Consider the following 26,076-nt stretch of genomic DNA (forward strand, 5'->3'; position numbering starts at 1 on the left):
CCTGGACAATATAGTGAGATTACATCTCAAACAATAATAACAACAAAATTTCACCAAGAATATTAGATTCATAGTATTAAGCAACACCTACTATAATACTAAAAGCCATGTTGTGCCTCTCTTTTATTCAGAATCATAAATTTTAGATTATAATCTCATTATCATTTTTCCTTTTGGCTTAAGCATCCAACAGATTTATAAACCACAGATGTAGTGCATATGTTTGACAATTGCACAGGCAACTTTCACATTTGATAAAAAATCCAAAGGCAAAATGAGACAAAACAGATTCTCCATTGGAATCTTGATTTTGTGGTTACCATTAGGCTATAAAATTTAAACACCAAAATGAAAGAGTATGGACTTTGAAGTTCAGATAGAAATAGGGTTGAATCCTTGTTCTGCCCATTTTCTAGCTATACAAATTTTGGAAAGTTTCTTACCCTCACCTCTTTTTTTAAAAAAAATTTTTTAGTTGTTTATAGATCTTTATTTTATTTATCTGTAGTGCTGAGAATTGAACCCAGTGCCTCACACATGCCAGGCAAATGAGCTACTGCTGAGCTACAGCCCCGACACTTCTTTTTATTCTATTTTCCCTCCTTTTCACATCTTTTTTTTTCTTTTTTTCCAGTTGTAGATGGACACAATACCTTTATTTATTTATTTTTATGTGGTGCCTCACACATGCTAGGCAAGCGTTCCACCACTAAGGTATAACCTCAGCCCGTTTACTCACTTCTTAAATGAAGTAGCTTCTATTTCACTGGGCCGTTGTCTGAATCAATAGCTAGTGCATCTTAAATAAAACTCGTGTGAATACGTTTTAAGTGTTGGTTTCCCCTGAAAATCTTCTTTGAGTGTTCTGACTTAGGCTGAAATAATTCTGGAGGCCCATTATTTAGTTTGGGTTAAAAGAGGAAAATAAAGAAAGGGAATAAGTCAGGAAGGTACTGTGACTGTCAGTGAGCTCAAAAGAAATGAACTAAGGTATTAACACAGGACGGAGGGAAAAGGAGTCAAGACATATTTAGCATGTCCCAATATTGCCACTTGGAAGACCAAGACTTTTTACCTTCCTGGGTTAGGATAGGAGTCTATCTTTGTCAAAGAATAAAATATTCCATGCCTAAATCAAAGATAAGATTATATATGAATAATATATATTCTATATGAAAATTATTTTCATACACACACACACACACACACACACACACACACACACACAGAGTCCTACCCAAATCCCTCTTTTCCATGCTAATATCCTTGTTTGTCTTGTGGGTGTTCCACCCTTGACATGTGCTTGTTCAAGCAATTGTATTTTTTTTAAAAATATTTTTAGTTGTAGATGGACACAAGACCTTTATTTATTTTTTATGGTGCTGAGGATTGAACCTAGTGCCTCACAAGTGCTAGGCAATTGCTCTACCACTGAGCTACAACTCTAGTCTCTAGCTATTGTCTTAATTCTTACTTCCTGGCATTTTGTTTTAGCCATGTAGTTAATTTTCAACTAACTAACTAATTTATTTATTTATCTATTTATTTATTTATTGGTACTGGGGATTATAGCCAGGGGCACTTAACCACCAAGCCATATCCCAAACCTTTTTATTTATTTAAAAAAAATATATTTTTAGTTGTTGATAAATCTTTATTTTATTTATTTACATGCAGTGCTGAGAAACAAACCAGTGCCTCACTCATGCCAGGCCAAGTGCACTACTGCTGAGCCCCTGCCCCAGGCCCCCTTGTAATTTTTTGAGACAAGGCCTCACTAACTTGCTGAGGCTGGCTTTGAGCTTGCGATCCTTCTGCCTCTATCCCAAGCTGCTGGGATTATAGGCATGTGACACTCAGAATTTAAAAAATGGGAAAATTAAAAAAATCAGATAAATAATTATCACACAAAGCAGAAGTTGTATGTATACATATATAACAACTATGTACGTACATATACAACTATCTACAAATATGTAGCATAGGTACAAATTTTGAAAGGGAATATACAGAAAAATATGTTTTAGGATATTGAAGATACATTTCTTCCTTATTTTGTAATAAACTCAACAAAACATTATACTAGGTAGGACTATTTTAGTGCTAGAGAATCTCATATAGATGAATTTGTTCAAGAGCTTCTCTATCAGTGTCTTCTGGTAGGCATTCATCATAGTTCAGTGGTACTTCTTTGACCCAGGGAGATAACTGTATATTAGTCTAGGGAAAAAACAAAACAAAACAAACAACCTATGAATAAACATGAATTACAGAATAATCCCACTTTCTGGAATTTCACGAAAGCATCATTAAGTAATTGAATACATTAGATTTTTACTATAATACACAGGACCAAGTTTACATGGAACTATGTGAATATATTTTTGTTGTACTAAACAATAGGTCTATGTGTTTAGAGTTAAATTTATTCGGATTTTGGAACATTAAAGCATAAATACATAATAGTTATTTTAATGTAACTAGTGTAATAATCATTTGGTTTAAACAACAAAAGACCAAAATAACAACGGGAATATACTAAGAACACAGAAAAACTGTTCATACATCCATGGTAATAGATCTCCTTTCATAACCTTCATTAGACCCTTACTCTCCTATGGCAAACTTGAGCTTCCATGCCAGAGAAATTCTGGAATCACTACTGTATGTATTTGTTTAAAGAAGTTTATTTTTAGACAGGAATGCAGTAAAATTATCAAGAGTTCATGTATAAGGACTTTTTCATAAATATCAATTTCTAATGGTTATCTGAACAAATTTATGCATTTAGGGTGAAGACTATTATTCTGGTAAGTGAAAAATTACATATATATATATAACATAAATTAAAGACCATATACATATTTTTTAAAAAATATCTTTGTGGTGCTAAGAATTGAACCCAGTTTCTCACACATGCCAGGCAAACGCTCTACCACTGAGCCACAACACCAGCTCCTAAAGACCATATATTTAAAAAAAAAAAAAAAAAAAAGACCATATATTTTAAAAGTTTTGTCACATTCCACCCCCCCCACACCCCTAGCACTCTAATATTAGGGATTTAACCCAGGAGCACTTTATCACTAAGCTACATTTCCAACTTTTTTTATTTTTGATTTTGAGACATGGTCTTGCTGAATTGCTGAGGGCCTTGATAAATTGCTAAGGCTGCCCTTGAACTTGCCATTCACCACCTCAGTCTTCTTAAATCACTGGGATTACTGGTACATGATACTGTGCCCTCTAAAGCTGTTTTTATGAGTATGGAAAATCACCGTGCAGTCACACCACTCATGGGGTGGGAATCTTACAAGGAGGTAACTGGAGAGATTAACACCTTTTCTTTATATATTCTTCTAGATTATTTCCCACGCATGGATTACTTTTGAAATTTGGATGATTACTAAAAAAAATTTTTTTGAAGGTGTTATTGATCATTCCTCCTCCTCCTCCTTTTTTTTTTAAAACAGGTAACTTAAATTTGACAGTGCTTATATATAAGGAACTCTCCACTACAGGAAATAATAATAATCATAGCTGGGTATGTCTGTAATCCCAGCAACTCAGGAGGCTGAAGCAGGGGGATTCCAAATTCAAGACAGCTTCAGCAACTTAGCAAGACCCTGTCTCAAAAGAAAAAATAAAAATGGCTGGGGATGTGGCTCAGTGGTTAAGCAACCCTGACTTTAATCCCTGGTACCAAAAAGAAATATAATAGTACCTTTTATCTGGGGATCTCAAAGAACTTCACGAATACTAATTAACCTTTATGAAAAGATCAATTTGCTGGGCTAAATTTTATTATTAAGTATCAGCATCATTTTATATGGAGAAATCTGTGGAACAAGAAAATTGTTGTGCTGGACTCCCAACTGATTTAGAGGCCAAACTGCACAGAGTATGGAGTCCTCCAGTCTACTTATTTGAAGCCTTGTGTTCCTTTTGGCCTGAGGGACAAAGTTTAATGTGGGTGTTCTGAGCCCCCTACAAATATTCAGTAGTGTTTGTTAACCCCAAACTATGACCCTAAAGTTAGAAAAATTGGGTAGAGAAGCAAAGGAATCTATATCCAAGTAAAGATTACAATTTCAGAGCTTTTGAGGCCAGGAAATAAATCTCAAACCAGTGCTTAAGTAATAAGGCTCCTGCTATTCTATCATTTGTCACTATTTCAGAGAGAACATTCCTAGAATATCATAACAGCTATCAAGGAAAAAAAAATACAGGAAAAAGTTTTGACAATAAAAATACTAGATAAGTGGTTTACATACCTGAAGAACTGAGAGAGATTCTTCAAGACTTGGCACTGTTAGTAATAATGATCCTTGTTTCCTTACATTATGGCTGATGTATTCCCAGGCTCTGCAACACATTAAAAATTGATATGTTAAAACAACAATATATTACTACATACCTATTAGAATTGACAAAATCCAGAATACTGACAACTGTAGATATGATCTGGATTTCTATACTGTGTATGAATCTTGATAGAATACTATACTACTAAGGAACAAAGATGAAGTAATCTAGGGGCAGATGGGTAGTGGAATCATTTATACTTCTTTTAGTTATAGCAATGATTAGTGGGTTTATTAAGTTCTGGAGTTTATTAGCAAAATGATAAAATGTTCTTTTTCTCAGGCTGGATGTAAAATTATGTGGCAGTGTTCAATAATAAATGTCATTGTGTTTGGGCTAGTGCTCTTTTGTTCTTTTGATTGTGGTTTCTAAAAATGATATATTTGGCAGTTGCGTTCTGCAACATCTTTTCTTTCATTTTCTATAAAATAGAATTAATTATAGGTAAATGTTCTGGCACAACAATTCCAATATCAGAATGTTTTACTGTATCTTCTAAACTTACTTTTGTATATTGTCATTCACAAGATAACTACAAGAGCCTATAACCTATCTATATTTAGAATTCATTGTTCTAGACAATTTAGAAGTGATTAAATTATATCATGTAGCCAATAGTTATTCAGTGAATCATGCAGAGTTCATGAATGAATGTACCAAGAAAGTTTTAAAAATAACCCAAATATACAGTATTTCCCATATCAATTTCCCAATAGTTTTCTTCATTCTTGATCATTAAAAATTTTTCCATAATGAATCTCCAAAAAGTATAAAGTATTTATCTTTCAAGGTTTTTTTTTTTTTTTTTTTTTTTTTTTTTTTGGTGTGTGTGTGTGGTAATGGGGATTTAACTCAGGGTTGCTTCACCATTGAGCTCACCTCCAGCCCTTTTTTATTTTTATTTTGTGACAGGGTTCGCTATCTTGCCCAGGCTGGCCTGGAATGATCCTGCCTTAGTTTCTGAAGTCACTGGGATTACAGGCATGTGTTACCATACTTGGCTTCTTTAAACTTCTTATAAAGCATAAACCTGCTAATATTTCATTTCTCAACAATTATGCAGTATTTTAGCTACCTGTCATTAACTTGTTATTTATTTAGTTAGTTTTTGGTACTGGGAATGGAGCCCAGGGGTGCTTTATCATTGAGCTACATTCCTGGTCTTGGTCTTTTTTTATTTTGAGACAGGATCTCACCAAGTCAAGGTTGGCCTTGAATCTGCAATCCTTCTGCCTCAGCCTCCTGAGCTGCTAGGATTATAGGCATGCACCACCACATCTGTCTTGTCATTAACTTTAAAAGGGCAAAGTTGGGCTGCGGATATAGCTCAGTTGGTACAGTGCTTGCCTTACATGTACACAGGCTCTAGGTTCAATCCCCAGCACCACACATACACACACACACAAAGGGGACAAAAAGTAAATCATACTTTGTTCACTAGAAATTATGTTTGAAGAGGGCACTGTGATTAAAATAACTTTGTTCATGATCATGTGTTTAGTTTATGACCCAAACCACCACCCTCTCCGAGCTATGACAATATGATAGTTTCTTTTAAAATGAATTAAACTGTTCATTTCATAGTGACCTTAAAGAGTAGTAATTTGTGTGTGTGTGTTGTGTGTGTGTGTGTGTGTGTGTGTGTGTGTGAGAGAGAGAGAGAGAGAGATAAGCGCGGGGGGGGGGGGAGAAAAGGGTGGAGGTAAAAGGAGAATAGAGAGGTAGTACTAGAAGATGGTGGCAGAATAAAGAAGTTTGGATTCCATTCAGTATTAACTATATTGGTCTACAATTCTGTGCATAATTTGTGAAAGAGACATCCTACTGATGTACTAATGGAAACACATTAGTATAATTCCTTTTTATATATATGGAAAGGAGCTTTTCTGCATCTTGAATACTCAAATGTCATTATGAAAAATATTAGCAACTCTAACTGGTTACCAAAACAGCATTTTAGATTGTATAGACTTTAGGAATTTCTAAATTAACAGTGGCAAGGACATCAGAAAAGTGATCATAGGGGCTGGGATTATGGCTCAGTGGTAGAGTGCTTGCCTAGCATGTGTGGGGCCCTGAGTTCAATCCTCAGCACCACATAAAAATAAATAAAGATATTGTGTCCAGCTACAACTCAAAGAAAAAATATTAAAAAAAAAAAGTGATCATAGATTTGCTAGTTTTTCCACTACTTCAGAGTGGAATAAACTCCAGGAATCTACTATTATTACTTTAAGAACACTGTAAAATTCAATAATTAATCACTATTTTCCAGGTTAATATTCTTATATGCTCCTTTATATTCATTTATAAGCCTTAGTTAATATCAATTATTTTGTGATAGGATAGTAAATGATGTTATTTCACAGAAAAGTGAGATAGAAAATCATAAGTATAAAGAACCACTGGGAACTGTTGTCTAATTTTAGTCTTGGCTGTTTAAGCAAACGCTTGGGTTATATAATTATTTGATATCTGTGGAAAAATAGAAGAAACATTTTATGAAGTTTGTTTTAATTTTGTCATATATAATGTATTTTCTTATTAAAACAATCTCACAGTTGAGGTTGCTTTAAAAAAGTTTAATATTAGGATGTTTTTACTGTACCTTGTTGAATATATTTTTAAAAAAATGGGCTGGGATGTGGCTCAAGCGCACGCTCGCCTGGCACGTGCAGAGTGCTGGGTTCGATCTTTAGCACCACATAAAAATAAAAAATAAAGATGTTGTGTCCACCGAAAACTAAAAAATAAATATTAAAAAATTCTCTCTTTCTTAAAAAACCCCCAAAACAAAATTTTGAATAAATAACGTACCTGGCCTGTTCTGACTCATTAAGAAAATATTCGAAGACATTATTCATTATAACAACATCAGCATTTTGCAGAAGTGAACCCTGGGTGCAGATATCTGCATGAAGCACCTAAAGAAGAATGAGTGTATGTAATAAACAAGTATATGCTATCACATAACCGCATAGGAAATATCTATATAGTGAAATATCAGATATAGTGAAATATTATGAGATTAATAGCTTTGATAATGGGAGATCAGTATACTGATGCCTATAGGAGAAACAATATCTAGTAAAAATCAAACTTCTGAAGATCTATTTGTTTTAGATGGAATTATTTATTAGGTCATAATTTATGCTTTTTAAATTCCCAGTTCAGAGTTTTTTCCACTATAATTATATCACTAGTTCTAAGTCAAAGAACCTAGGTTTGAATTATGGCTCCATTACCAATCAGGCTTGTAATCTAAGGTAGTCAGTGTTTTCATAAATAAAATGGAATCTCTTTTATTTCACAGAATCAAGTGGGACCATATAAAAATTATAGGATACACACACGTAACCCTAAAATTATAAAAGTAGGTTGTAAATTAGAGACTTTTTGTTTTTGTTTTTCCTCCGGTACTGGGTGCTTTACCACTAAGCTACATCACCAGCCCTTTTTACTTTTTGAGACAGGGTCTTGCTAAATTGCTTAGGGCCTCTCTAGATTGCTGAGTCTAGCCTTGAACTCGCAATTGGGTTACAAACTATAAATTGTTAATACACTGTTAACCCGACTTGTGTGACTCTTCATCAAACATTGACTTGAATTATTATCTATTTTAAAAAGTAAGGAAGGAAGGACAGTAGAATAAAATAGACATTATCATTGCTGTATGTATATACGTGACTGCATAACCAATGTGATCCTGCAATTTGTATACTCAGAAAAACGAGAAATACCCAATCTGATTCAAATGTATGATATGTCAAGATCATTGTACTGTCATGTGTAACTAGAGTGCTTGCCTAGCATTTGTGGGGCCCTAGTTTTTATCTTCAGAACTACATAAAAATGAATGAATGGAATAAAGATATTGTGTCCAATTACAACTAAAAAATAAACATTTAAAAAAAATTACAAAAAAATTACACTTTAATCAAGAATTGCAGACCACAGGAAAGATAAAATAAAGAAATAAACAATTTTCATTTTAAAAAGAAAAAGTTTACTTTGTATCATATTATTTCTTTTCAAATAAGCACTTGGTCTTACAAATATATAATATTTTGAAAGGTACAGGGTCTAATTATTTAAAAAATATTTTCTTTCTTTAAATAAATAATAAAAATACTAAAAAAATTAAATTAAGTTGTCCTGGAGTTCTAAAAACAGCTTTGACATATTCTCAAAACAAAGAAAAAAATCAGTTAATTACTTCAAACTTTCTAAATATGTAACTTAGATAAGAAGTAGAGGGCTGGGGTTTGGCTCAGATATACAATGGACACCAGAAAATATATTTTAAAGAGTACCTTTATTCTATCATTGAACTGGTATTTTTTTATGACCATTTCTTGTAGCTGGCAAAAGTCTCCATTCAATTCTACTCCATAGAGTTGCTCTGCTGAACTGTAAAGGTAACCCTAAAAAAGGAAGATACATTTTGATGCTACTGAATTAATTTTTAATTTTGGGTTTGTTTCTACTTGAAATTTAAAGTCGGGTTTTAAAAAAATATCCATAAAGTAAAAATAAAACTAAAGACAAGTAACATCTTGTAGTTTATGTAAAACTTATATAATCTTAAGAATATTTTGTAATATTCCCAGTCTTGACTAAGTAGTTACATTTTTAAAGATAGGTTTCTTATTTATTTTGTTTTCTTTTAGGTACTGGAGATTGAACCCAGGGGCCCTTAACCCCTGAGCCACATCCCCCAAGCCTTTTTATTTGCTAAGTTACTTGCTGAGGCTGGCTTTGAACTTGGGATCCTCCTGCTTCAGCCTCCTGAGTCACTGTGATTACAGTGTGTGCCTTGATTTCTTATTTTTCTTGATAAAAACAAAGTTTAAATGAGAAAAGTGACCATGTATGAATTCTGTGCATAATACTCGACTTCTGTAACTTCTTGGGAAGTTACACCAAGGGAAAGCAGCAAAGGAATTAATCTTTGGGAATATGATGGAAAATCATGTACAGTCTGACACTAGTGGGTGGTCGCCAGAGGTATATACTGGTTGACTTAAGGAAGTCACCCTAGAGTTTGGCAATCTGCCAAAGATAATCCACCAATAAGTTAATAAGGATAATTAAAAAAAAACTGACTATGTATTTTTATGCATTTTTTATTGTTATCATAAAAAATAATTTGGAAAGAAAGGTCAAATCATTTTCTGAAGATCACTCTGTACCAACGTACATAAAAAACAAATTTGTATCTATAGCTCTATCATGGATTTTTAGAATATATTTAACAATGCATATGTAGGTATTCAAAAAATTTTTATTTATGGAATCAGTGACCTACAGAGAAAAATGTCAATATATTTAAGATTTTCAACAATGATACCATGTATGTAATCCCAACACTCAGGAGGCATAAGTGAAAGGATCACTTGGGTGTAGAGGTTCTAGGACAGCCTAGGCAACATAGCAAAACATGCCCCTCCCTGCAAAAAACAATAACAAAACAAAGAATATCAGACTGTATATTTTCTATTATGGCTATCTTTCTTAATTACAAAATGAAAGTTTAACCCTGAAAAATAAATTAAGCAGTAAAGAATTAACTGTTTCTGTATAAAGCAAGCAATGATGATATTTCTAGCATGAGCCTCTACTGTTATTGGTCACATGTTTTAACAAGCCTACTAATGACAACCAGAAACTACATTTCAGTTTTTTGATAAAATCATTTAAGTACACTGAAAATATTCATGATTTGAAAATCTTTTTTAAAGGCCATTTGAAACTTTTTAAAAGACATTCAAACTTTGGATCACAGAAAATGGGAGCAAGATGTGTTCTTGGACATCATATAAGTTGCTCATTTACAGATGAAGAACTGGAGGCCAAGAGGCATTAAATGACTTGTTTATAGTCATACAGGGATTTCTTTTCTTTCTTTCTTTTTTGTATAACTGGGAATTTCACCCAGGGACACTACTTTACCACTGAGTTACATTCCCAGCCCTATTCACTTTTCAATTTGAGACAGGTCTTGCTAAGTTGCTGAGGCTGGTCTCAAGCTCGTGATCCTTCTATTTCAGCCTCCCGAGTTGCTGGGACGACAAGTGTGTCCCACAGCACCTGGCATAAGAGTTCTTATCAAAGCTCAGCATACCACTTTATTTTAGTTATAATACAGAAAAAAGTAGTGAGGATGTATGTAGCTCAGTAGTAGAGTGCTTGCCTAGCATATTCGAGGCTCTGGGTTCAATCACCAGCACAAAAAGAAGTCAGTGGTGACTGATAAATTAGTAAAGTGTTATAAAAGAATTATGTTTCTGTAATATTTACATTCTTTGTGTTGTAGAGATAGATTAGTAAAGGAACTCAGACAGCTGGTTTTGGCATTCCAACCTCATTTATTATCATCAAATAGAATTTAGGAACCTGCTATGTTATACTATTTTAACCTTATTATGTTACTGTAATAAATAAAGCCAAGCTGTCACCTTGGATGGTGGCAGGCAAAGCTGTTGCTACAGGAAAGTATTTTCCAAAATGTTGAGTATGTCCGCAAATTGGACTTTACCCCAAAAAGGACTGTGCCAAGTCTGGAGCCAACGTCAACCAAGACCTTTCCTGACAGATCAGGGAGTACATGATGATAAATGAACTTCAATTCCATGAGGGAGAAGGAATGAGAAATAAATCCTGGAGAATTAGAACAGAGTGAACATCAATCTATGCTTTGCTATTAAGAATTGCATTCTGTATTTCTATAATTCTTTCACCTATATTTAAGAGTATATTTCATGTATTTTTCTTAATCAATGAGAGCCATCCAGAATTTATTTAGAAAAAAATAATATGATAAATTTGTACTCTACCACTCTAAGTTATATTATAGAAAAGGAAATAATAACTCTCTGACATTTAAAAGGGCTCTAGGAACCAGCTACCGAGATTATTGTCTCTATCTGTTCTTGCTACTGCTTGAAATGTCCTGGGTTTTTTCTTCCTTTTTGCTCTCTGACCTGTTGCTACTTGGTGGCTTCTTAACTTCCACATCTGGCTTTCTCACCTTACCCCAGAGTCAACCTAAAAACTGCCATGTATTGCTGCATAAACTATATAAACTACCAGACAAATGATCATCTTTGGAGTTGTATAATGGAGAATGTGTGTTCTGCAGTGGTATGGAAAGAGATTAAAATATCTCCATAAGTTGCCCTTATTTCCTTTAACCACCACCATTTATTTTCTATCCTCAAGTCTATCTTCTTACCCCAGTTTCTGAGATAAAATTTCTGGGATAGCCTGAGTCAATTTTTTCCCCTGATATGCTAGACATAATATAATGGTCAGGAAGAGGAACAACCTTGGCCATAACCAATGGAAAGTGGCAAAGAAATGGAAACAGGTAGGCAATCCCTTGGAACAGAATAAATGTTGTGATTAGGTCTCAGAAGTAATTTTTGGAGATTAGTTCTGACCACTGTAGTCATTATTTCCCTAGAATCCACATGGTCCATAACTCTTTGCAATATTAGTACTTTTTCTCTGGGCTAAGGTCACCATTAATGTCTCAGAGCTAGATAAATCCAGTGTCATATGAAGAACTCCCCAATGGTGACAGCTGTTTCAGATTCATTACCGTTATCTGAGCTGTTCTGGATATCTAGTCATTATTTATAACCTTATTTTTATGAAAATATAATAGCCTAGTCTTCAGACTTTTGTCAAACAGCTCTTCTATAAAATTTCTAGAAATCAGATCTATTTGTTATGGTTTTATAGTTATAATTCACCTTTTAATTTGTCCTCTATTATTCTTGTCCAAGACCTTTTCATTCTGTGAATTTCAACTACTTCAAATGGAAATTAGAAGTATTATCTAGAAATAGAATCTTAAACCAGTCAATCAGGTAAACTTAATCCCAAATTATAATGCAGGTACAAAATATTAGTAGTACCTAAAAAATTCAAGTTTGGTAGTAGTTAACCTTTGAGAATGACATTATCTAAGATCAATAACATAAGCACAAGATTAATTCCTTGGAAAGGCAACCTGCTCCAAGCAACGACTCTAAATCTAAGTGAGCTGGAAAATGCATGTCTGAAACAACAGTTCAGTCAATTACATTCAGTTTAAACAAAGAATATATTAATAGAAAAATTAGTATATTAGCATCATGGAAACATTTTAGTTTCCTGTTTGGGACACAGGTGCTGCAGCTGAGGAGCACATATGCAAGACTTACTGTCACTAGAGTTGTTCTGTTATGGGTCAGGGATGTTCACTGGATCAAAAATGGTCTGAATAAATTATTTCTCAAGATTATCTGTCTCTGTCTTGAGCCCATGTCTACCTAGTAATATTTGATCACTATCTGACTTCTCAAACAGAATTTTTTATAGGGAAAACATTTCAGGCCCCTTGAAAAGTTACATTTCTTATTATAAACATATCAACAAATGGTTTGTAAATTAATCTCTGTTGAGTATATAGAATGAGTTAGTTTTCCTGTGTCTAGCCATTTATGATTAATTTTTGGACTTGAAAAATCATCTGTGATTATGCAGTTTTTAAATGTGTTCTGGAGGACATTAAGTGCCCAGCTTCCCTATGAAATATTTATATTGAGTCTCCTTATTGCAATATTTGGTAATGGCTATACTGCAGGTTGGCCTTTTGCTTTAAAAAGTCTTCAATGGTCTGGTCAAAAATGTGCACACTCATGTCAGAAAAAATACACATAAAGTCATCATATTTGTACACTTGAGTGCCTACCTAAAGGTGCTGTTTGGTGTGAGCCACACACCATACAGTAGTTTCTGCTCATTTTTCCTTCCTCACATAATGAATCAATAAAGTCTTCATCATAAAGGAATGCATCAACATGAACTGTGGGTTTTGGCTGCTGCTGTATCTAGAGGAGAGAAAAACATCAAAAGAAACATAAGTTAAAAAAAGTCTCTCTTTATTGCTAAATAAGGCAAAACATTAATGTTTCATATGCTAAAATTTTGAGAGTAACAAGGCACAAAAAGATAAGTTTCACTTATTCAAGTCAATAACTACTTTTTCCCCCCTTCATTTAATTATTGATACACTATTAACTTTTTATTTGACCTGGAAAAATACAAAACATGACTGTAAGAAATATCTAAAATTTCAGCTCCAAGTAATATTAGAGATTATCTTGTCCATCCTAAGGAGTATATTTTACAAAGAAATTGATACTCAAGATTTCTGTAAAGAAATTACACTATGAAGAGGGAGAAAGTTGAAACTAATGCTAGGTTTTCTGAGTTCTACGTGTCAGTTACTTACCATCAAAATACGTAGCAAGTAATCTTTGTCCAAAAAGCAAAGTTTTCAAATAATTGTTATTAAAACCTCATGCTTAGAGATAGCAGCCCTCTTTTAATATTGGTGGGTTGAGGTATAACTGCAGATGGCAACAAAGAACACTCAGATTCCTTATACCTTAACTATAATAAAAAAATCCTATATGGATTCTTAAACATTTTATTTTACAAAAAAAATTCTTTAAGTATGTTAAAAATCAATGGACACATATAAAGATCAGAAGGAAACTGAGGAAGATAAAATCAGTCATTTTATATATTGTGGTATATCATGATAATGATGATTGTTTTATTAAATACCATCCAAACTTTTTTACAAATATTTCTCTCAATTTTTTTTAAAGAGAGAGAGAAATTTTTAATATTTATTTTGTAGTTTTCAATGGACACAACATCTTTATTTTATTTTTATGTGGTGCTGAGGATTGAACCCAGTGCCCTGCGCATGCTAAGCGAGTGCACTACCGCTTGAGCCACATCCCCAGTCCCTCCCTCTCTCAAATTTTACACTGCCTGCTTTCCTCCTTTGAAAATCCAATCTGAATGCTTGAATATCTATAGTTTTGCAAAATGTTCATGATATGCATATACTATTAAGAGTATAGCTTTAGTTCCTTTGCTCAGGCATTATAGGCTAAAAGAAGCACATGGAGGATGGCTATTTTCAGATTAGTGGTACAAGAGGCTATTATTATAAGTTTTGCTTTAAAAAACAGTATTTGTAGCATGTCTCCCTTACATGTCCAGATTTGAAGGAACCTGAATGAGAAAGGTTGTTGGGAAAAGAAAAACAAGAATTAATTCTAGAAAAAAGGAATGGAAGAATAAAGAAAAAATATGTGATGTAAAAGCAGGAGAAAGAAACAAGAAGGTGAAGTCTATTTGTGATAATCGAGGGAACTGCAACAAGAAAAAGAAAACCGGGATATGATGAATACAAGGACAGATTGTTGGCCTTCACTGGATATGGTTTTTGATTTTTGAGTGCCTTACAATCATGATGCTCTCAAGAAATATTTGTTGAATAACTATTACTAGGGAGCCAGAAGTTTAAGGATTCAAAAGAACTGGAAACATGGTTGAAGGCATTGCATGAAAATTGCTTAAAGCCGAATTTAAAAGAAATTAGACAGGAGAGGCTTTGATGTTAGGGAAGAATAGAAGAATCCTAAAGTAGAACAAATAGTATATTAATTTGATTTAATGTAATTACTTTTTGAAGGGCTAGATGTTCTGAGGAAAGCATGGTTTCTAAAGGTAAGCAATTCCGAAGGTCATCTGCTATGTTTTTCAACATAATGTCGTTATTATCTTGAGTGAATTCATCAAAATCTCCTGAAAAAAAAAAAGAAATAGTTCTTTTAGTTGCAGCGATGCCTAGATTAAATAATTAAAATGGATATATTTTATATCAGACAGCATCAATCAACTTATAACAATAAACCTTTTTAAAAAATGACAAATTTAAGTATTTTTTGGTACTGGGGAATGAAACCAAGGGTGCTTTACTACTGAGTCACATCTCCAGCCCTTTTAAATTTTTTATCCTTAAGTTGCTTAGGCCTTGCTAAGTTGCTGAGGCTGGCCTCAAATGTGCAATTCTCTGCCTTAGCTTCTCGCTAGTATTACAGGTGTGCACCACCATACCTGGTGACAAATTCAAGTTCTAACACAAATTTAACTTAAAATGTTGAATTTTTTATTTTCCCAAACTGCCAATCAAAGCAAAGATATTTAAGAAAATATGTAGTATTTTAACTATGTTATTTTTATTCAAAAGTACTTCCATTAGTATTTAGAGTCTGAAGCTCATTAATAAAAAGTCAAAAATTTTATCTCTGACCACATGGATCAAAACCTAGGATCATAGCTCAAGGATTATTAAAATTACCTTAGTAATCTGAATATCCCTGATTCTGATAAAATTTGCTTGACTTCAAATTAAAAAAGACACTAATATCCTAACATCTGGTACAAACTATACAATAAAAATCATGTTGTTCTGCTGCACTAGAGCAAAGAGGAGGATGGGGGAGATACAGTGGGAGAGAGAGAAGCAATAAAGATTAATAGATGGTGAAGCTAGATGATGATATAAAATGGTGTTTTTATTATTTTTATTCAAAAGTACTTCCATTAGTATTTAGAGTCTCAAGCTCATTAATAAGTAATTAATAATAATAACATTATTGTTTCAACTTCGCTGTGGGCTAAATTCTTTTTTTTTTTTTTTTGGTACTAGATATTGAACCCAGGGTTCTTTTTTTTTGAGCACTAAGCTCCTTTCCCAGCCCTTTTTGTTTGTTTGTTTGTTTTGAGATAGGGTCTCACTAAGCTGCTTAGGGGCTTGCTGAGTTGCTGAGGCTGGCCTTGAGCTTGAGATCCTCCTGCCACAGCCTCTTGAGCCATTGTGATTATAGTCATGTGCCACTATGTCTGGCAGTGAGTTAATTTTTAATTGATTCTAAAAAGTATTATTTCTAAGCAGTTCATATACACATTTAAAATAGAATGACTTATCTGGAAATAAAATACTTTTGAAGTCAGCTACTCTTCGATGCCAAAAGCAGACTGGAAAGGACACATAAAATGATGGAATAGAAAACAAAGTATTTACCCTTCCTTTAAGAGACTCCCTATCTTTTTTTTGAACACTTACATACTTCTTTATGGTAAAAACATTTAAAATCCTTTTTTCTAGCCTTTTGAAATATACAGTACATTGTTATATAACGTCACCATACTGTGTAACAGCACATTATGATCTTCTTATTAAACAAAATAATTTTGGTTTGTTCAGAATGACATCTTCATGTCACAAATTAAAAATTGCAGGTTTTATAGCTTACAAAATTTTTTCATAGAAACTAAGTCATTTAACTATTATAACATCCTTGTGAGAAACACAAAGCAAGAGTACATTCACAGGTTAGGAAACTGGGTGGTTTTTTTTTTTTTTTTTAATCTTTAATTTATTTTTATGTGGTGCTAAGGACGGAACCCAGGGCCTTGCACATGCTAGGCAAGTGCTCTACCACTGAGCCACAACCCCAGCTGATGGGTGGGTTTTTTAAGGTCAAAAGAATTGCCAAAAGTTATAAAGCAGGCCAACAACTACATAAGAACATAAGCCTACATTGATGCCTCTGAAAAATGTGTTCTTTCTCTCTATACCACAAAGATTCTTTCTCTGCATAAATTCTCTTGGAGCAATAATAATAATACCAAGATAAATTACTTGGCTCTCTGAACTAATGTGGGAAGGCCTTTCAGCTTTTTTCCAAAACTTTCTTTGCATACCTTGGATAATAGTCTCAGTTATTGCTTCAAATAATTTCTAGGAGACAATATAAATTATAGAGAATATATATTTGTTTTTTGGGGGATTGAACTCAGGGCACTTGACCACTGAGCCACATCCCCAGCCCTATTTTGTATTTTATTTAGAGACAGGGTCTCACTGAGTTGCTTAGCGCCTTGCTTTTGATGAGGCTGGCTTTGAACTTATGATCCTCCTGCCTCAGCCTCCCAAGCCACTGGGATTACAGGTGCGAACCACTTCACTCTGCAAAAATAATATTAAGATGGCTTCCTGGGGCTGGAGATGTAGTTCAGTGGTAGCGTACTTACCTAGCATGCATGAGGTCCTGGGTTCCATCCCTAGCACCACACACAAACACACCCACACACACAAAAAGCCTTTCAAATTATTTTAGGTTGAACTTAATTAACACCTTTGATGAATTTTTTTCTATATTAGCTTTCTTAATTATATTTCTAAAATCTAATTTTCCAAAGATGCTAATTAATACCTAACGTTTGTTTAGTTTCCTTCTGTAGACAGAACACAATGTGAGAGCTTTATGATTAAAATTTAAAAAAATTTTTTTATTGTATATAGACTTGATGCCTTTATTTGTTTTTATGTGGTGCTAGGATCGAACCCAGTGCCTCACACTTGCAAGGCAAGTGCTCCACCACTGAGCTACAACTCCAGCTCTGATTCAAATTTAATTCTAATAATATTACTTACACCAGTGATTTTTTTTAGTTGTAGATGAACACAGTGCCTTTATTTTTATTCATTTATTATTTATGTGTTGCTGATGATTGAACCCAGGGCCTCACACATGCTAGGCAAATGCTCTACCACTGAGCTACAATCCCAGCGTTCACACCAGTGATTCTTGTTAAGTGGTGTAACTAAAGAAGCCCCCCCCCCTTCGTATTAAACTAAAATATTTTATAGCCTTTTTGGGTTTAATTCTGAAACAAAAACAACCATGTTGGGTTGGGGATGTGGCTCAAGCGGTAATGCACTCGCCTGGCATGTGCGGGGCGCTGGGTCCGATCCTCAGCACCACATAAAAATAAAATAAAGATGTTGTGTCCACCGAAAACTGAAAAATAAATATCAAAAAATTCTCTCTTCTCTCTCTCTTAAAAAAATGTTAATAAAACAGTTGTGTTTTTACAAACTTTTATAAAATCAAAGAGTCTTAGAGCAGAAAAGGAACTTACACTATGACCTCTTACTAAAAGGCAAAATACCATGTATGAATCACTTGATACCTGATATATAGTTGTTCAATTTTTACCACATTAAAGGACAGCATTTCTTCCAGAATCTTCCCCTTTATAACATTAGCTCAGTTTTGTTTTCAATTTTAGCTGAAAGTTATCACTCTCTTTAATGTTATGCATTTACTTATAGTCCTTAAGGTATACTAGACTTTGCAGTGTTTAATCAAACATTACCATTAACTTCCAAGAACCCTATAAGGTGGGACTATTAACAACTCTGTTTCCACAATTTAGAAAAACATCTGAGATCATAAGATTAAGTTATTTGCCTTAGATCCCACAGGTCAGAAACTGGCAGAACTGGGATGAGAAAGCAGGTCCAAGTCTGAATCACAGTATCATACAGCCCCTCTGAAGTACAAAGAAAGTAGCTAGTAGCAGCTCTCCTATCACTACCTTAGGTTTTTCTCCCTCACTCTAAGCATGGTTCTTCTTATGATGTGGCAGCCATATCCTTCGACATCTTTGCTATCTTATGGGCTTTCTCAACAGTTCCTTTAAATTTGGTCCTGGAACTGAACATTCTGGCAACCTAGTTCTCTAGCCCATGATTACCTTTGTTTCTTCTGCTGTAATTTTGTAGCACTCTAGAACTCTGATTGCTACTGCTACTGGGTTATTGATAAAGTTGGAAGGAGTGGTGGTGGCAGTAAAACTGTAATGGATCAAATGTAAAAATCTAGGAAGCTGGAGAAAAGTGAGACTGGTGGTAAATTATGAACCATCGCTATGAACTTCCAGCTGATTCCCTAGTTAAATGTATTTTTCTGGGAGTCAATCCCCAAATTGATGTAAGCATCACCAGTTAAAATCAAAGGTACATTGAAACTGCACATTAAATTATTCAGTCACCACTTATTCATTAATAAAGGAAGATTGCATCTGTGTGTGTTTGTTTATATAGTGCTAGGGATCAAACCCAGAGCCTCGTATGTTAGGCAAGCATTTTATCACTGAGCAACACCCCCAGCCCCCAAACTATTGTTGAAGGCTATCAGGTGGAAATGAGAGGCATCCCTCAACATGGACAACAAACTCTGATTTAACCACATTCAAAGATAAACAGATTTCTTTATTTACTACAGGGTTTTGCAACCCGATTCTAGTCAAGATCAAAATAAGGGCCTTATATGGTCAAAAGAAGGCACATGAAGTTGTATGCTTAGGTGTGGAAATAAATGTATTTTCTTATAAAAAGTTTTCTTAAGAGATGTTTAGTAATAATAGCAAATATTTATTAGGTACTATATGTAAGGTACTGTATTACATGCTGTACATGCACTTCCTTTTAGTCTTCAAAACTGAGGCAACACCATTATTTTTCTCCATTTTTGGTTCCAGAGTCTATGCAATCAAACATTGCATAATGAGGGATAAGAAACACTCATTTAAAATCACTTCTCAGGGATGGGATAGAGCACTTGCTCTACCATGTATTGAGGGGCTGGGCTTCCTACTTAGCATCATTAAAAAAATAATAATTTCTCCTTAGGTTCTGGTTCTTATTTTCAACTTTTAATTAAACCATCCTCACTCAGCTGGCTTTGGCCTATTCTCTGGAATAAACTCTGAATAGAGTTAAAAAAAAAAAAAGGACCTTGGAATTAAGACCACTTGAATTCAAATCGTGGACCCATCAATTAATTAGGTGAGTTACTTAATTATGAGCCTCAATTTTCTCATCTATAAAGTGGGAATAAAGAACAATACCTTTATCAAAAGACTGTTTTGAGGATTAAGTGAGTATATAAATTCCATGTTAAGTATATTGCTTTAGCCAGGTGCAGTGGCGCATGCCTATAATTCCAGAGGCTGCAGAGGCTGAGACAGGAGGATCATAGATTCAAAGCCAGCCTCAGCAATGGCAAGGTGAGACCTAAGCAACTCAGTGAGACCCTGTCTGTAAATTAAATACAAAATAGGGCTGGGGGTGTGGTTCAGTGGTTGAGTGCCCCTGAGTTCAATCCCTGGCACCCTCCTCCAAACCCTCCCCCCCAAAAATGAACACTGCCTTAGAACAGTAATCAGTCACAATAATATTCAATAAATGCTAATTAACATTTGAGGGTGAGTTTGAGGTTAAGTCTGGTAAGTTTATTTTCAAAAGTTGCATTAAAAAATGTTGTCAATTTCATGAATTGAAATGGAAACATGCCCAGTTTAATCATTTAAGTAAGATATACCCATCTCATGTTTTCATAAATTTTTATTTTGTTCTTTTTATCCAAATGTCACAGATTCATAATAGTCAGTAGGTACTTTCAGATCTTGAAGGGAAATTTTTATAGTCTCTAACTATTCACTCCTGTGCCTTGACAGTTTATAGTTATAACTGTGAAAAATTAGGAACACTGCCACTAACGTTTTGGTACATCATCTGCTTACATCTCTAGGATTATTTTCTTACTACAAATTTTCCACTGGAAAGTACTTAAACATTGCAATGGCTTTTGCTACATATTTGCAAATTTCTTGCTTGAAAGATTATTTAAATTTACTCTAACAGATGTGAATAAGATTATATGTTTCTTCAAATCATCACAGCATTGAATATTATCATAAAACAAACCTCGTTGTTTTAATTTACTTTATTAAGTAAATTAATTAGTGAAGTTGACCATCTTTTAACATGTATAAGAACTATTGCAGAATATGTGGAAACAGTATGTAATCTGGAGAAAGATTAAAGGATGGTGTGAATCAGCTATGCAAGAAAGTAAAGTTTTTCTCATATATGTAGGTGGGAAGGGAAGAGAAAAATAAGTGCAAAATTAATTATTTAAACTCCCCTATATACACACTTATATTATAAATACATTCTTTTTTGGGGGGAGGGGGACTGGGGATTGGACCTAGGGGGGGACTTAACCATTGAGTCACATCCTCAGCCCTTTTTAAAATTTTGAGACAGGGTCTTGTTAAGTTGCTTAGGGTCTTGCTAAGTTGTTGGGCTAGCTTTGAACTCAGATCCTTCTGCCTCAGGCTCCTGAGCTGTTGGGATTATAGGTGTGCCACTGTGCCTGGTCCCTACTTATATTTGAATTAAATACCTGGGGAAAGATGACAATCTATGAATCAAATTAAGTTTTTATATCTAGTTAGGTATTAAGTCCTACCACTTTTAATTTTGAATCCTATTTCCTCTTCATTTCCACTTCAACAACCTCATAAGAAGTCAATACGTCCCACTTAAATACCGTTACTAACGCATATATAGCTCCTTGATTTCAGTTTCTCCCCACTATAAAATACCTCACATATTTACTTTAAACCAATCTTGTTTAAACCTCATTTTCTTGTGGAACTAAGGGCCAAAGTGAGGGGAATTCTACCTCTGCGCTACATTCTCAGTCCTTTATGAGAGAGTGTCTTGCTCAGTTGTTCAGGCTGACCTCAAACTTGTGATACCTGTGCCTCTGTCTCTCAAGTAGCTGGGGTCAGAGATGTGTGCCATATCTATTAAAAATATATATACACACAGCAATAAAAAACTAAAAAAAATCAAGATACCATTTGTAATCGCATTATCAGGGTAAATCTGAGAAAAAAATGTGAAAGACTATATAATGAAACTATAAAATATGCTTGTATTCTGTGATTTAGTACTAGTCTTTTTGCATATCCTCTAGGAGCTCTAAGTAGATAATCAAGTTGTGTGTGAATAGACAGTTTTACTTCTTACTTTCTAATTGGGATGCTTCCCCTATTTTATCCCCCATGAAATACTGGCTAGAACCTCTATTAAGTTATGGTGAATCACACTAACTGATTTTCTAATGTCTAAACAACAGGGCATTCCTGGGATAAACCCACTTGCTCAAACTATATTATTCTTTTTATATATCATAACCAATTTAAATATATAACAAGGGAGATTTTGAGAAAAGTACAATTGTGTTTTTATTTGATGGAAAATTTTTGCTCAGTACACTTTTCTGGATCTTGCTATTTTTAATATTATCTCATATAGTTGAGAACTTTCCACAAGTTCATGTGGTTTTAATGGTCAGAAAATATGAAGTTACAAGGACAGCTCAATACTAATACTATATAAAATTGGAACAGTATGCTAACAGATATAACTAGATCCTAGACTACCTTTTAAAATTGTGGAAATTTCAAAGAACCTCTAACAACTCTGTAACTGCTACTCGGCAACATGATCAGTTTTGCTCAATGAAGATGTATTTAAATAAAGTATACAGGAAAAGTGTCTATGAACTTCTATTCAACAATCATTTTCTTTAAGCATTTAAATATTTCCTTGATGATTCTGTTAATTTCCTTAGAGCAAACTCGAATTTTCTCCTTTGTAACTTGATCCTAAGTAGAACTGTATTGAGCTATTGGCTGGATTTCCCCATTTATATTTGCATAGCCAGGAAAACTTCAGAGGCTTCAGAATAACATTTGTTATTAAATCACTATTCTGATGTTTACACACACACACACATTCATATTCCACATGCAGTTCAGGCTTTCAGCTTTCTTTACTAATGGATTGCACTCATTTTCCTACACAATATATACTGACTTGTTATTGTTTTTTTGAGGTGCTGGGGCTAGAACCCAGGGTCTTGTGCGTGCTAGGCAAGAACTCTACCGCTCAGGTATACCCGATTCCACTTTCTTACACTTTGAAATCTAGACTGAGAGCACTTTACACCAAGAAATAGAAGGGAAGAGATGCTCTGTAATGAATCAGCTGAGGTATTGCTGTCTTTTTAACTGCTTTATATTTAGTGGAGGAGGGACATCTATTTGCCTTCTTTGCCCCTCAGAGTTCGTTCATCCTTCCAAATTGGTGCTCCATATTTCCTAGACCTTTATTTAGCCTAAGTTATGTTAAAACAAAATGTAGGCTCCTACCTGCATTTCTCCTAAATTTTCAACTTATGTCAGAAATTGCCAAATGCTTGGCTTTTCCCAGGACTAAGCTTCTGATTCCACCAGCATGATTATAAATCACCTAAAGTCTTAGTGTGATAATCCTGCTATACAGAGACCACAAATTTTATTCCTTCTTTTGTGTATTTGAAATTATTCTGATTTTACTTATTAGCAGTATTTTGATGTCATCTAGTTTTTTAAAATGATGCATGTGTTTTTTGACACAATATTTATTTATTTTTATATGGTGCTGAGGACTGAACCCAGTATCTGTATCTCACATGTGCTAGGCAAGTGCTCTACCACTGAGCAACAACTCCAGGCCTGTCATCCAGTTTTAACACATAGGAATCTCAAAACCAAAGTCATACTCATAATAATAACTATTATTATCTCTTGCTATTTCATTAAATAGTATAAAAGTCCAGGAATCATAATGATTAAAGGTTTAAGTAAAAGGCTGGGGTTATAGCTCAGTTGATAGAACGCTTGCCTAGCACATGTGAGACACTGGGTTTGATCCTCAGCACCACATAAAAATAAAATAAAGGTATTGTGTTCATTTACTATAAAAATATATTTTTAAAAAGGTTTAAGTAAATATACAAATGAGATATTACGTGAAGTGACAATGCCAGAAAAAAAAAGTTCTTTTTTCCTGAACAAAAAAATCTAATTAGAAAAACAAGAAACATTTGGGAAAATCTTTAGCACTACATATAGACCACCTGATAAAAAAAGTACACCAAGAGTTTCAGCTCAGACAGATGAAAAATGAAATGGATGATGGTGATAGTATGCAACAATGTGAATATACTTAATGCCATTGAACTGTACACTAAAAAATGATTAAAATGGCAAATGTTGTATTTTGCCACAATAAAAAGGTATATACTACTTTTTTTAGGTTTATTTAAAAAATATACCACTCTTTCATTTTAAGTTGTGACACTTTGAAAACTGAGACTTCTTGTTTACAAAATTAACATCTAAACATGCTTTTAAGTCATCCTGACTTTGAAATATGGAGTCTCAATTGATGTCTCTAAAGTTAAGAGATTTAATTTACAAATGGCTCCATAAGACTGAAATGTTCTTTTTTTTTTTTTAAGAGAGAGAGAGTGTGTGTGTGTGTGTGAGAGAGAGAGAGAGAGAGAGAGAGAATTTTTAATATTTATTTCTTTGTTGGTATGTGGTGCTGAGGATCGAACCCGGGCGCATGCATACCAGGCGAGCGCGCTACCGCTTGAGCCACATCCCCAGCCCAAGACTGAAATGTTCTTGAAAGGAAGGATATTGCAATAATTTTGCAACTGCCAGGCAAGGCAATATAGGCATTTCTGTAGGCATTCAATGTTTTTAGATTAAATTACCTTGAACTGATGAATGTAGAAAAGCTAGATGGAAGTTGATATTATACACACATTGTCTTTTTTTGAGACAGGATCTGGTTATGTTACCCATGCTAGCCTGGAACCCCTGATCCCAGTGACTGGGATTACAGGAATGCAGACACAGCAGCCCACTATAAGAAAGGATTTAAATGAAGTAACAGAAGACTAAGCATATTTTGGAATTCCTATCTTGAGATAATCTTATATGTGTATATAAATATGAAGCTCTATCTCTAGTTTTCTAGAGTTTCCAAGTAAATAGCTCTCTCAGATGTTCAAGTTAACTTTGGTTTGGCATCTTGTTTAAAATGATCTCCAAAAATATTTAATAATAATTATTATAATACCTATACCTGGCGACTGACTCCAACATCACAAAAACAGTTTTTGGAAGAGATCAAGGTTGAAAATCTAAAACTGGGAGTCAACAGGAAACAAGAATATTTCAAATAAGTCTGAACAAAAATAACCATGGAAATCAATGTTTAGAGGTAGAGAGGTATGGTTTGGCATACTTACCAAAAAGTGGCTATACAATTTTTATATTTTCACTAGGTATCACTTTGCTGGAATAGAAAGATCTAATTTTTCAATAACCAGATCTAATTACCATATTTCCTCGGTCCTAACTTGTGCCTTTTATCATTTTTTAATTTTAAATTATGGAGTTTAAAGTCAGACTTTCCCCACAAATCCCAAAAGACTGTTAACAATCGAGAAAACATAGGTGATTTTACCTACAGGGTAATATTTTCAAGTTCTACAGCCTAAAACCTCTTCATAAAGTGCTTTTCCAGGTAATATCCATTTGTGAGAGTAATGAGAAGGGTTAAAGCCACCCCCGACTTTTTTTTCTTCCAGAAAAGGGGTTAGGCACAAAGAGCTCTGGCACTGGATCTCTGAAGTCTGGGAGGAAATCACACACTACCTTCCTAGAGCCCCGTTCATCTTTTTCTATCCCATCTCACGTGGTCCTCTGAGCGGCCTCACGTCTAAGGTGTGCTGCCGTCAAACTACCCCGTAGAAAAGCAGATATATGCACAGCGACCCTAGGGAAGGTTTTTGGTTTCACTCCTTCTAAATCTCCAAAGGTCAGCTCCCTCAGTATATTCTTGCCCCAGCTGCCTGCCTCTGGCCGCTTACGTGTAGTTCGCATCCACTGCAGCAGCGCTGGGCGGTCAGCGGGAGCCACCGTACCCAGCAGTTGAAGTATAGCTCGGCGAGCAGCGCAAAATTCCATGTCACCGTAGCTAGAAGCGCAGGATTCCGTTCGAACTGCGCACGCGCAGCTAGAGTCCCGACTTCTGACTCCACCCTCGTGGAGCTCCTCACTGGGCTCCGAAATCCCTAGGCCACGCCCAGTTTTGGAGTTCCTCGGAGCACCTCTTTCGGTTTAGTCCATTTTCCTTAAGGTGGCTCCTCTCGGCCTCGCTTTCTTTCCTAGATTGCGCCACGAGAGAACCTATTTTGCTGCTAACTTTGCTGCCGCCTTTATTTAACGGTAAAAAAAAAAAACTAACAC

General features: G+C 34.5%; 1 protein-coding gene across 1 annotated transcript; it reads right to left on the reverse strand.

Moving 5' to 3' along the window:
- Positions 1 to 1,773: 1,773 nt before the first annotated feature.
- LOC113200361 (uncharacterized) lies at positions 1,774 to 26,007 on the reverse strand. The gene is made up of 8 exons (XM_026413771.2): positions 25,698 to 26,007; positions 14,900 to 15,021; positions 13,106 to 13,244; positions 10,904 to 11,025; positions 8,679 to 8,789; positions 7,183 to 7,289; positions 4,275 to 4,365; positions 1,774 to 2,220 (listed from the first exon to the last, which is right to left on the reverse strand). The coding sequence occupies exons 1-8, from the start codon at positions 25,792 to 25,794 to the stop codon at positions 2,104 to 2,106; spliced, it is 906 nt and encodes a 301-aa protein (XP_026269556.1). The 5' UTR covers positions 25,795 to 26,007; the 3' UTR covers positions 1,774 to 2,103.
- Between the last annotated feature and the right edge of the window lie 69 nt (positions 26,008 to 26,076).

The sequence above is a fragment of the Urocitellus parryii genome, chromosome 6 (assembly GCF_045843805.1).
Source record: "Urocitellus parryii isolate mUroPar1 chromosome 6, mUroPar1.hap1, whole genome shotgun sequence".
Lineage (NCBI taxonomy): Eukaryota > Metazoa > Chordata > Mammalia > Rodentia > Sciuridae > Urocitellus > Urocitellus parryii.